At 43.9% G+C, this 13,255-nt stretch overlaps 2 protein-coding genes across 5 annotated transcripts in view; one reads left to right on the forward strand and one right to left on the reverse strand.

The window, feature by feature from the left end:
• The first annotated feature begins 872 nt into the window (after positions 1–872).
• PDHB (pyruvate dehydrogenase E1 subunit beta) lies at positions 873–10,334 on the forward strand. The gene is made up of 9 exons (XM_083724993.1): positions 873–1,088; positions 2,946–3,053; positions 3,153–3,215; positions 3,368–3,403; positions 3,523–3,808; positions 6,276–6,386; positions 8,045–8,136; positions 9,028–9,169; positions 9,946–10,334. Exons 1-9 carry the CDS (start codon positions 969–971, stop codon positions 10,089–10,091), a joined length of 1,104 nt encoding a protein of 367 aa, XP_083581119.1. The 5' UTR covers positions 873–968; the 3' UTR covers positions 10,092–10,334.
• Positions 10,335–10,712: 378 nt separating this feature from the next.
• The window catches only part of PXK (PX domain containing serine/threonine kinase like), a 48,784-nt gene continuing 46,241 nt past the window's right edge, over positions 10,713–13,255 (reverse strand). For 2 of the 4 annotated variants that reach the window (XM_083724256.1, XM_083724258.1), the window contains exon 18: positions 10,713–11,809. In XM_083724256.1, the coding sequence (XP_083580382.1) occupies positions 11,607–11,809 (203 nt within the window). In that variant the 3' untranslated portion in view covers positions 10,713–11,606. Of the gene's footprint in view, positions 11,813–13,255 lie in introns of all 4 variants that reach the window. The other 2 variants (XM_083724255.1, XM_083724257.1) reach the window with 1 other exon arrangement.

A 13,255-nucleotide genomic window follows, 5' to 3' on the forward strand; every position in this document is an offset into this window, starting at 1 on the left:
ATGGTGTTCAGAAGATGCATGTTGCCTCTGACTCTGGAGTCTACAGCTACTGATGACCATATCCTCATTTATCTAATCCCTTAAAACCACTCAAGTCTTTGGCCATCACTACAAATTGTGGTAACCAATGGTGAAGAAATATGTGGCCTTTAGTCTGTTCTGAATCTCTCATAAATCACCCATTCACACACACATATATATAACCTACTTAAATACATGGATCCCCCCCCCCCACTGCAAGGGTCCTTTAATAGGGTCACATCAAAACTTTTGCAGACACAGGCAAGCTGCATCAGGGGAAGAAATTTCAGATACTTCAAAGGCTTTCAGGCAGCCACTGTGGTGCAGTGGTTACTAGACCAGGGCTTGGAAGAGCAGGATTCAAATCCCTTTTCTCAGCGATGACCTCGGGCCAGTCACCATCTCTCAACTTAAACTACCTCAAGGGTTGTTGTGAGGATAGATAGATATTTATTTAGTTTATTATTTATATTAATTATTTATTTAAAATGGGGAGGGGAAAGAACCATGTACTCTAGCTTGTGCTCCTTGGGAGTAAAGGCGGGATATAAATGTGATAAATAAACAAGGCTTCTCAGTTCATTAGTTCCTAGCCAGGTGGGTGGAATGAAATGCACCCCCTTCCCTCCCTAAGACATTTGACAGCCAAACCCTGAGCTTAATAAAGCTTCTACCAACGTCACCCATGAAGCGCACGGATTGACGCAACGAGCCGTACATCAAACGGCAGGGCCGGCCTCGGCTTTATTGGTCGAATCGAGCCAATGGGCGCCAGCGTTCTCAACTCATGGCGGAAGTGAGGCACGAAGCAGCGTCACGGAAGGGCGCACCCCTGCCCCGTGCTGCTTTCTCGTTGCTAGGCGACGACGACGGCGAACGAGGCTGGCATAGGGCGCGCCGCGTAAGGGTTACGCTGAGCCTCGCGCAGGGTTGAGGGCACATCCAAGATGGCGGCGGCAGCGGGGCCACTGCGGGGTCTGGTGCGCTGCTCCCAGCTGGTGGCGGCCGGGCGCTTCGGCGGACTTCCGCGGCGGCGGTTCCACGGCTCTGCGGCTGCCGCTGCTCAGGTACGGGCGCTCGTGAGGGAGCGGGGACCGAGGCGACCTTCGGGGCAAGGTTATAGCGGAGCAGTTGCTGCTGCAGCAAAGCAGAGGTCGCATCCCTTTCGGTAGCCGGATAGAATTATTATGATATATTTGTTTATACGTCGCCTTCCCGCCGCCCAACTCTCTGCTTTAGCGCTTGAAACGGAAGGTCCTCTTTCTCCCGGGGGCGCCTTGGCATCCCAGCCTTGAAAGGCAGAAAAGGACACTCTGCACTTGCTCAGAGACACTGTTGCCCCTTTTACGACTGCACGCTCTCTGACGTCCTCTTCTTCCCGCCCCGGTAAATACTATTGAAGCTACTGGGGAAAGCCTGAGCTCTGGCATATCCTCACATCCTTCCTCTTGATTGCGGTCATAATATAATAATTATAATTATAATTATTTATTATTTATACCCCGCCCATCTGGCTGGGTTTCCCCAGCCACTCTGAGCTGAATATTAACTGAATATTAAAAACATGATAAAGCATCAAACATTAAAAACTTTCCTAAACAGGGCTGTCTTCGGATGTCTTCTAAAAAACAGATTTATTTCCTTGACATCTGGTGGGAGGGTGTTCACAGGGTGGGCGCCACTACTGAGAAGGCCATCTGCCTGGTTTATTATTGTTATTGTATTTATTTATAATGCTGGCTTAGCGTAAAATTAGAAACAGATTACATTACATGTGGCGATGAGGTTTTGAAGTAGAAAACTGAGTGAGCATCTTTGGGGCAGGTTTTGAAATTATACATGGGGAAAAGAATAAAGAAATGGTGGTGGGAAAGGGGTATGTATGTGCTTGCATTCACAAATCTCTTTTTCTAGGAAGCTCTATTGCTGTTTCCATATTGCATCCTTATCTGTTTATGAATTTAATGTGCACTTGTGTACAAATTCAGTCTTCTCCGATCTCGTAACCATGTTGGTGTAGCATACAAAAATGTTAACATGTCTCAAGGGGCAAAACAAGCCATCAGGTAGCCTTCAGCTTGAATTTCCTGAAGCCGGTCATGCAGCTGTCACACAGTGAGCACCCAGATCCATGCTCAGATTAATCGATTGCTCAGAGTTCATTGACGGGTGAGGGCTCTTGAGAGGAGTCACTGCCAGCGAAAGTAGACAATACTGAGCAAGCACCAGCAGGCAGAATAGGCCTGCTGGCATCACTCTGGAGGCAAAGACCAGGCGATCCCTCGGGGGCTGGACAGAGAGACATTTCTGCACCATCCAACCCACATCCCATGTGGTGCAACAGAGGTTTTCTTTACAAATTTCAGTTAAGCATTGCTACTGCTGACATGGCCCATGAAATTTGTAAAGAAAACAAAGTTATACAACAATCTTCCTTGATCTATAAGGGATGACTTTGATTTGATATTTAAATTGCTTAATGATCTCTTTTTGCTGACAGCTTAGCCAAAGGAAATCTGCCTGGCTGTTTAGAATTGTCCTTTAGAATTGACTTAGTGTCAACAGGTATCTCATCTCCAGGAACTGCTGTCAGGATCTAGCCTGGAGTTCACAAATATTCTGTGTCTCTTGGGAAAATCCTAGTCAGACAAAAGGGAGTTCCACAGAAATTATGAATGTGACCCGAACCCGAACCTTTCCCACTCCTTCCGTGAGATCGTAGGTTAGCCCGAGACATTAATTTGCTTTCAGCCATGGAAGTTTCCAACCAACTTTCCTCCTTGATTATGGTGGGATTACTCTAAAGAAATTTTATTTTTAAAAAAATATTCATATCCTACCTTTCTTCCAAAAAGCTCAAGGTTCCTAATAACAAAAAGAAATGGTTTGTGGATTATGACCTAAATATGTTTTCTCATTAATAGGTGACTGTCCGTGATGCTTTAAACCAGGCCCTGGATGAGGAGTTAGAGAGGGATGAGAAGGTTTTCCTTCTGGGGGAGGAAGTTGCCCAGTATGATGGGGCATACAAGGTAAGAAGATGATGCAGTAATTAGAAGGGCAGCATAATCTGTGCATTTCTTAAAAAGTTATAAATAGCAAGACCACAACCCTCTTTTTTAAACCTACAGATTAGCAGAGGACTTTGGAAGAAATATGGTGATAAGAGGATAATAGATACTCCTATATCAGAGGTATGAATTCATAATACATTTTAATTTTTTTCTATTTTAGTATTTAATCCGAAAAAGTGCAATAAGTCGTCTAGTTTTCCCGAAATATATTTTCAGATAGTTATGATTTAAATTTTAGTTTTCGTCACACTTTGTTCTTCCTTCCCCCCCAGATGGGCTTTACTGGAATTGCTGTAGGAGCTGCCATGGTATGTACCTTCCATATGTGTATTAAGAAATGCCTCTTAAATACAAAATAGTGCCATTAATTCACCGTTTAAAAAGCAACTTGGGAATGGCTATTAACATAGCTACTTTGTCTTCACAGGCTGGCTTGAGACCTGTTTGTGAATTCATGACCTTCAACTTCTCCATGCAAGCTATTGATCAGATTATAAACTCAGCTGCCAAAACCTACTACATGTCTTCAGGCTTGGTACCTGTCCCTATTGTCTTCAGGGGCCCAAACGGAGCCTCAGCAGGTGTGGCAGCCCAGCATTCCCAGTGTTTTGCATCCTGGTATGGGCACTGCCCTGGACTGAAAGTAGTCAGCCCCTGGAATTCGGAGGATGCAAAAGGTCTCCTTAAAGCCGCAATCCGGGATAACAATCCAGGTATATGAAGCCAAGATATCTGTGCGGGTGTAATGCTAAAGTGTTAGCTTATTGGGTTATTTACCTGCATTAAACATTTTATGCAGGGCATTGGGTGTCAGAAACGAATCTAATTTGTGGTGTCTGCATCATGTTGAGTGTCCGATATTTAGCTGGGGTAGTGTGCAGTCTTTCATTCCCTTTGCAGGAGGAGAAGAAAACAGTTTGGGTATCCTTTCAGATACTAGATTAAGGAAACATTTTTGCTTTTTGAATGATTTCCTTTTGCATTTGTTTTAAGAGGCGGGTTGTTCTTAGCTATAAAGTTGTGTGTTTTGCCTACGAAACCATTATGGCTACAATGTTGTGTACAAAGGTAGCAAATGAACAACATAATTGCTTCCTTTTAGAGGAATTGTTCTTCTATTAGTCTTCCTTCAAGTCAAGCTGGTGTTCAGCTTGAGCTGGAGTGTGAGCTTCAGATGTTGCATTTGGAAATAAATCTTCAGCTTTCTCCTCCCCCTTCCAAAAAAAATAATATTGTCATGACCAAGATCTAAAGAGTTGTGCAGCAAGTTCCATGGTAACTCTAGAAGTACCTTTCATCAACAGAAGTTTCCCGTGGAGCATATCAAACTACTTTAGAAACTGTGGGGAGTTAAACTTAGATTGGGCTCATGTGTGCTGCTGACATAAGCCTCATCAGTTCTTTGGATCTCAGCCAGTTTATCATTGTGCAGGCCAGAACATACCAAAATAGTGTACATTCATTTAAATGCTATGTTTTCAGTTTGGTCAGAATTATGATTTCATAGCGGTAGTGGAGGGAAGGGACTTCAAAGGACTTTGCATGGGTACAACACCCTTAGAGGCGATTGTAGAGCAATCCTAGCTCTGCCGGGAGAGCAGCAGGACAGAACACAGTGGTCATAACTGAAGCTCTAACACTTAACACTAGCCCAAGGCAGGGGTGGTGGTTCTGGTGTTGTGTTTACATATTTGGGTTTTGTTTTTTACTGTGCCAGCTCTGGAGTTGGACCAGCATAGGATCCAGTGGGTCCGTGGTTGGCCCAGCTCTGCCTCTGAAACTGAGGGCTTCCTGTTGGCTACTGCCTAAAAGACACAGCACTAGTGATAGCACTTCCCTTCACCAGGCTTTGCATGACTGTAGTGGGGGCTTTTGCAGCAGCAGGGCCCCCTCATTGGAGGTCATTGGACTGGGATGTCCATTGGATCCCAGTCCCCTCCAGCAGTGCGGCTCATGGATTAGGACTTCAGGTACAGGAGGTTGAAAGGTAAAGGGACCCCTGACCATTAGGTCCAGTCGTGACCAACTTTGGGGTTGCAGCTTTCATCTCGCTTTATTGGCCGAGGGAGCCAGCAGACAGCTTCTGGGTCACGTGGCCAGCATAACTAAGCCGCTTCTGGCGAACCAGAGCAGCGCATGGAAATGCCATTTACCTTCCCGCCAGAGCGGTACCTATTTATCTACTTGCACTTTGACCTGCTTTCGAACTGCTAGGTTGGCAGGAGCAGGGACCAAGCAACGGGAGCTCACCCCGTTGCGGGGATTCGAACCACCGACTTTCTGATTGGCAAGTCCTAGGCTCTGTGGTTTAACCCACAGCGCCACCCACATCCCATACAGGAGGTTAGATTCCAGTATAGAAAGGTGAAGAAAGCTGTCTGGTGACATAGGTATTCCCATCTACTAATCTAGCGCTGTTCTGGCTTTAAACTTTGAGCAGCTGCTCCCTCAACATTTTTGAAGCATTCTACTTTATCCCAAAGGGTTAAAAACAAATAAAAATGGATGAGCTCAAAGTACTGAGAACTACAGAATTTTATATCCTTTGCTCATTTGGCCAGCTTCAATTTGGAAGAAAGCTTTGCTTGGCTGCTTGTTGTTTTTTTGAAAGCCCTATATTAACTAGATGAGCTATATTAACTAGATGAGCTATTTCCTCCTCTGAAAGAAAAGTCAGAGCCCAGGGGTTTTTTCCCTCTCTCCTAAATTTGTAGCTGTTCATACTATGAATTCATGCTTTTATCAGCTGATATGGGTCAGATGACTGCATAAAGTTGGTATTGGAGAGTGAGCTGGGTCATTTCCCCACGCACACATCCTTAACTTCCACTTGAATATTTCAAATTGGTGTCTGCTGCATAATGGATGATGTCAAAATACTTGCATATCTTAGGCATCCTCAGGACTTTGGATCCTGTGTGCCTCACCACCACAGGCCACATTTCTGGCATCAGCACAGGCTGCTTAAGCCAGGACAAGTTCTCCCTTGGCATGTTGTACCTGCTGGATCAGGACCCCGTCCCTTCTCTATAGTACCAAACTTGGAATGTGGGGGTGGTGTTCTTTTCTGGCATGTCCTAGGAGTCTTTGACCACAAAACCAATTATTGTGGCTCACCAGAGATTTGGAGAAATGCATCATATAGTTCACATGTACCTGTTTCTAAAATTGCCTTTCTAGTTGTAATGTTGGAAAACGAGTTGATGTACGGTGTGCCCTTTGAATTGTCGGAGGAAGTCCTATCAAAGGACTTTGTTGTTCCTATTGGAAAGGCGAAGGTAGAAAAGCAAGGTAAGCAAAACTAGCTGTTTTTACTGAACAAGGCAAGACCCTGCTGTGTTCTTTTACAGAAACACTGTGCTTTCTTCTTAAAATGTGTTTCTTTTGCTTGCAGCACAACCCTTTTATGTGCAAAGCTACCCGGTGTTCTTCCCATTCCAGATGCACATCCATTAATTATATATATATATATATATATATATGCAGGTTTTGGTGTCCTCGGGTGTCTTCCCGTGTAAAAGTTGGGGTGTCTAGGCGACGTTTCGACGAGGTCTCACTCGTCATCTTCAGGCTGGTGCTTTCGGCTTCTGAAGATGACGAGTGAGACCTCGTCGAAACGTCGCCTAGACACCCCAACTTTTACACGGGAAGACACCCGAGGACACCAAAACCTGCATTCCTGTACCCGTGAAAATCTACGAAAGCATATATATATATATATATATATATATATATGCAGGTTTTGGTGTCCTCGGGTGTCTTCCCGTGTAAAAGTTGGGGTGTCTAGGCGACGTTTCGACGAGATGACGAGTGAGACCTCGTCGAAACGTCGCCTAGACACCCCAACTTTTACACGGGAAGACACCCGAGGACACCAAAACCTGCATTCCTGTACCCGTGAAAATCTACGAATGAAGATGACGAGTGAGACCTCGTCGAAACGTCGCCTAGACACCCCAACTTTTACACGGGAAGACACCCGAGGACACCAAAACCTGCATTCCTGTACCCGTGAAAATCTACGAAAGCATATATATATATATATATATATATATACCAGTTCTTCTCTGTGAAAGTGCGTGTTTCTCTATACATTGGGATTCAATGAGAATGCCTTTTTTGTTTTCTCACTACCCAAAAGACCATCCAGAAGTTGAGTTGGCTTTAGAAGAGATTATGCCTTTTTTTGAGGGGACGGTGGTGAAGCTGTTCCTTGACTATAGCACTGTAGGACGATCAGTCACTTCACGTTGTAAGCCCAACCCTCTTTGCCCAGCAGCTTTCTCTGGATTTGTGAGGCTTATGGAAATTCCATGGTTTGGAGATTTGTTTGCCACAGGTGGCCTGTCAGTGTCTGAATTCCTTCTGTCTTTCATTGCCGTTCTCCCCGCTCCTTTTATTTTAGAAGGTTCAATAATCACAGAAGGGCAAATACTTCTTTTGCCTAGTAAACTAGCTTTTTTGAATTCTACTTTTCCTTGCTCTCAATAATTACACGAGTGCTTGGATATCTCAAGTTTAACAGTAATAAAGAGCACTGTGTTCTGACCTTACTTGGCACTAATATCAATGAGGGTGTTTTCAGTGGCGACTCCACTATTGTGGAACACAATTCTACAGGGTATCTGTTTTAAAAGGCCCGAAAGGACAACTCTTTCCTGCAGCCTTTACTAATTCATGGGATGAGTTGCATAATTACTGTTTTGACCTGGTTTGGATAATTTTTTATATCATGCTGGAATAAGGTTTTTAATGTGCATTATTGCATGCTGATAAATGGCTGTAATCATTTACCATTCTATAAAGGATCATAAGCTGTTTGGTTTAAGAGGTTAAAAGAAGTTGACCGGGTGGCGACTGCTAGATAATCTTCTGTTCTTAAGAATATGTCCGCATGCTAAAGTTAACGACGTTGTAATTCTCAATCCTCACCAGCCTGTGTGTTTCAGGAACCCACATTACCTTAGTGTCTCATTCACGACCTGTCGGCCACTGTCTGGAAGCAGCTGCTGTCCTTGCTAAAGACGGGGTGGACTGTGAGGTATGTGTGTGTGTGTGTGTGTGTGTGTGTGTGTGTGTGTGTGTTTGTTGTCGGTTCCATGAGAATCCACATTGAAGAAACCCTCTTAAGCTTCTACTCCACAGCTAACAAAGTTGTGGCATCGCAGTGTTCTGTAAGCTACTTAATACAGATTGGTTCCACTGTTTTCTTGGCAGTTCTCTTCAGTGAACTTTGCAGAGCTGGGGCAAGTTAGCTACAAGCAGCAGAAGAGAGCAATTGCTTGAATTTCAATTCATCTTGCATGAGTTGGAAAAGGGTTGTGTCAAGTCCAAACTTTACACTGAGAAGCTGAACTATCTGTTATGTATAAATTATACCAATTCACTATATGAAGCTGCCTTATCCCAAGTCAGTTGTTGGCTACTATGACCTCCACCAGCTATCTAAGAACTCAGGTCTATTCTTGGCCCTACAGACCAAAATATTTTTTTTTCTTCTTTCTAACAAGAGGTCACAGGGCCTTGAACCTGGTACAGTGCCACTGAGCTGTGAATTACTTGATAAAACTTTCAATTTGGGTACAGTTTTAATTAGGTAATACATCTTTTTAAAAGTTATTTTTCCACATAGGTCCTTATTAAAAACTGCAGATCACAGGTGCTGTTTTAAGAGGGATGAGGGTCCCCTATGTGTAAATATGTACAGATTTAATCAACCAGTTGACTTACATGGTGTCCAAGATTTGAGAATACCAGTTGATAGGAATGCCAAATAGGAAGAGGACTGTTGCGTTCATGTGCCGATTGGCCACTGTGAGAACAGGGTGCTGGACTAGATTTATGCCTGCTTATTTTTCATAACCTGTTTTCTGCTCAGACTAGGCTGAAGTTAATCAGAAATGATCTAACACCTGCTCTAATCTCTCTCCAGGTGATAAACCTCCGCACCATTAGGCCAATGGATATCGAAACTATTGAATCCAGTGTCATGAAGACAAATAATCTTGTAACAGTGGAAGGTGGCTGGCCCCAGTTTGGGGTAGGAGCTGAAATTTGTGCCAGGATTATGGAAGGTATTTGGGATTATCTTGTGTCTGACCTTCTTAAAATACGTAGCTATTTTCTTGAGAAGCTAGAAATTAGATCCACAGTGAGGAACCTCTAGTCTTCCAGGTGGGGCTGGACTACGTCACCCATTATCTGTGACCACTCTTCATGCTAACGGAGGCTGATGGCAAATTCGAGGGCCACAGGCTCCCTGTCCCAAGTTTAGGTCCTTGAATTGAATTTGCTCCAATTCTTTGCCCAAAGGACAATTATTTAATCTGCTGCAATGCAGGACCATCCCATTTGTAGCAGCAGCCTTCTCTCCCACTTAAAATGTATTCTTAGGAGTAGTGGGTCATCCATGAGCCCACGGCTTTATAAAACCCTACTGTACAAACCCAATGGAGTTTATTGCATTATAGATTGCAGGCAGGCTATTCCACAAACCGCATGGAATAAGCATCTTCTATTCTTCTCCCTACAACTTTCACTGTGCCACCTTGCCCTGCTTGGAGGAAAACGGGCTATAAATGAAACAAACCTACGTGATCTTTGAGCTTGCTGCTCCCTTTACCTGCTGCTGAAATGCAAGAATAGGTAGTGTTTCTTAGGCAGGGACTTGGGTAGGTAGTTTTGGGTTCACTGTCTCCTCATAGCCCTTTTTCTAAGTTAGAGGCAGTTATCAGTGTGGGCTGTAACCTGTATCACCTCAGCCACTGACTGTGCTGCCCGCCCACCACATCTTAGTTTGTACTGACGGAGATTTCTTCAGCTTTTGAGAGATGAACCTTTCTGCTTTCAGGTCCTGCTTTCAACCACCTTGACGCACCCGTTGTGCGTGTCACCGGGGCTGACGTTCCCATGCCTTATGCAAAGATCTTGGAGGAGAACTGCATACCTCAAGTAAAAGACATAATTCTTGCAGTGAAGAAAACGCTAAATATCTAGTTCTGTGTATATGCTGTATGTGGATGTTGTTCTTCTGGAGTAAAAAAAAAAAAAGTTTGTGGAATGTATATTGCAAGCGATTGTATACATAGCTGGCCTTGTATAGGATATAGGCCTTTGGCAGGGGAAGAGCAATAACTACGTTGTCTGTTGCAAGGCATGTACTCCCTCCCCAAGGGAGATGCAGATGGCCTAAAATTGTAATAATTGTAATTCCCTAAAGAACTCTCGTTGCAAGATGAAGTGTTCTGTTTATCATTGTACACGGTGATCAGGCTTGCTCTGATTAGGAGCTCTAGTATCTGAGGAACAGTCTCTTGCTGCTCCTGCTCGTTTTGTAACTTACAAGGCTTGGAAATAAAAGTACATTAACAAAAAAGGGAGAGGAAAGTATCTTTCTGATGTGAAATAGTCCAAAATGGAAGCGGCCTGTGAGGAAACATTTGATACAGGCTGAATTGTCTTCTTTCAGAAATTAGTGCACATTAATGTAAGGCTGAAGGTGCTGCAAAGTATCTTTGCCAAAACCACATAGATAAATGGAATTTTAAAGCTTCAAGACATTCACATTTTTCACCACAGACGTGGTAATTAACATTGAAGTGTGTTCCCCTCCCAGCATTATTGAAATTCCATTAACATTTATTTTAATAAAAATATGACTGAATAATATAATAGGTTACATGAAATCTTATACACAATGACACTCTGCATAGTAACAAACACTGGTGTATACTCAACTTTAAAAATCTAGCGATAATCCTTTAAAGTGCAATTTAAGAGTTTGAGCAAATCAAGAAGGGCATCTTTTCACTAACATTAAATTATGGAGCTCTTTTGTTAACACCCACTTCAACAACACATCTCACATTGCTGTAGATTTTGGTTTGATGGAAACGCCCTGCAACTCCCAATTTAAGCGTAACACAAGCTCATTACAAAACTTACTTGCTTGAATTACTCCTCTTTTAAAGCAGAGCCATCTTAGGTTAACAGGCCTTTCAATAGTATTAAGAGCTCTTAAAGCTCAGGACTTTACAGAGCAGAGAAGAAAGGGAGACCAAGCCTAAAATCTCTCAACCAGTGTTAACTTTCAGACTGAGTGAATGTTTAGCATAATTAAAGCTAATTCAATGCATCAAATCTTGATGTACCGGGTTTTAAACTTTCAGAAGCAGGTCTCAGAAAATGAACTGCTGTTGTCGAGCTATTTTTATTCTATTAGAAGGAATACAACATAGCCAAAAACAAGATCCCCCCCCCTAAAAGAAGGAGGGTTCCTTTAAACCAGAATCGACACTTCACCCTCCGAAACGGCAAAGCAATTTGACACGGTACTGCTACTCAGTTAAGAGATTGTGCTAAGGGGGGGGGGAGTGGGAAGGAGCTTGAAATGGCTCTAAACAAGCAGCTGTAAAACAAGACGCCACCAGGCAGTGGCTATATCAAATAGTTATTTAAGATTTGTTCCTAGAACACAAGGGATACCCCAAGCTGGGTCAGTATGAACAGTTTTCAGCTGATTCTAGGAGCACTGTAGTCACAGGTTTCTGTTTTCTTCAGACCTCCTTTCTGGAAATTCTGAATTGAGCTGAGTAAGGCGCCCCGGCTTGTGCTGTTGACAAGCCGCAGGTCAGGCTGCGTTGCCACATCCAAATTAGGAGGAGGAGGGGGAGCTGCTGGCAGCGGCGGCGGCGAAGGAATTGTCGAGACGCCTGCTGCTGGGAAGATAATAGACGTAACACACAGTCAGAAACCGAAACCCATGAAAGCAAGATACTGCTGGATAAAATAACACATCTGCGAAAACTGCCCAATGTACAAAAGAAAAGAGTACGGTAGGAAAGCATGCAAAAAGAAAAGCCAAGATGATTTCAGGTTAAAAAAGACAAGGATACAGGCATACAGGAGAAGGATGAGAATAGATTAAAAGTGCAGGCAGGACAAATCAGTCACACTAAGATGTTTTATGGTCCTTGCAATGCATGGTCATGTGGACAATCAAACTGGAGCAGGAAATAATTATCATTCCAGGGCTGGGCTGTAGACCAGTGATATATTGCCTACGTCCCGTAGCTTGTGGGATGCAGCCAAACAGCATTGGCTCAGCTTGTACAAGCAAGACATTGGCCTTCCAAACATTATTTCTAGACGCCAAGTAGAGAAGCATTGCAAGGAACATCTGCCTCAAACTGACCACCACCTAACTCAGTAACACGCTCCATCTTTGAATTTACATGAATGCTGAGTGAAAGCTGGTGCCTGCTTCTCATGCGCAGCTAAGGCAAGGACCACAGTTGTAAGTCTTGCTTAGATAGGCACAGGGTCCTTTTGTGCACTGCACACAATGGCATTTTGGTTCACGGTGCAAAACAGGAACAGGCATTTCTCCCTACGTTATACATTATCCCTGACAAGCACAGCAGTAACAACTTCAGGATTAGCTCTTCCAGGAACAGAGTGCCGTAACAGAGCTAAGAGGCTGCCATAGCTATAATTCTCTTTGGAAAATGGGGTAGAAGTAACTGCAGCTGATAGCCAGAAGGCTAATTTCTTTTTCAGTTTTAATCTACACCGACGATACACCCACCCACCTCTGAAAATATACCTTGGGTATAGGCACCAGGCCAGCATATCTAGAAATGCAGAACAGCACCCTGGAAAGAGCACAATTAAAAACAACAAAACGTTCTTATTTTATAGGTGCCTGCACTAGTACCTACCTAGGACTTCACTGTTATCACTGGCTTGAAAGACAAAAGTCACTGTATCCTCTTAGTAGCTTGGTACTATGGAGAAAACCCACACAGCAGGGGCGAGGAGCCTGTGGCCCTCCAGATGTGGTTGGACTACAGTTATCCCTGAGCATTGGCCACGCTGGCTGGGCCGATAGGGAGTTGGGAGCCCAACTTCTGGAAGGCCACGGGTTTCCCACCACTGCCATATAAAGGTTGAATGGCAAAAGAGTTCACGTGGGTCTGCTCTTCAGCATCTGTGCCCCAACCCACTGCTGAAGCCAAAGAGAAGAACGCACGTGGAAGGCTTTTGAGTTTGCTTGATACTAAGCGGTTTCAGGAATTCCTACAGGAGGTAGACCAGGTCCTCCCCCTAGCAATCACACATTTGTTGGATTGCCCTTATCTTCTCCATGTATGTAATAAAAT

This window comes from Podarcis gaigeae (genome assembly GCF_964106915.1).
Source record: "Podarcis gaigeae genome assembly, chromosome: 2".
Taxonomy (NCBI): domain Eukaryota; kingdom Metazoa; phylum Chordata; class Lepidosauria; order Squamata; family Lacertidae; genus Podarcis; species Podarcis gaigeae.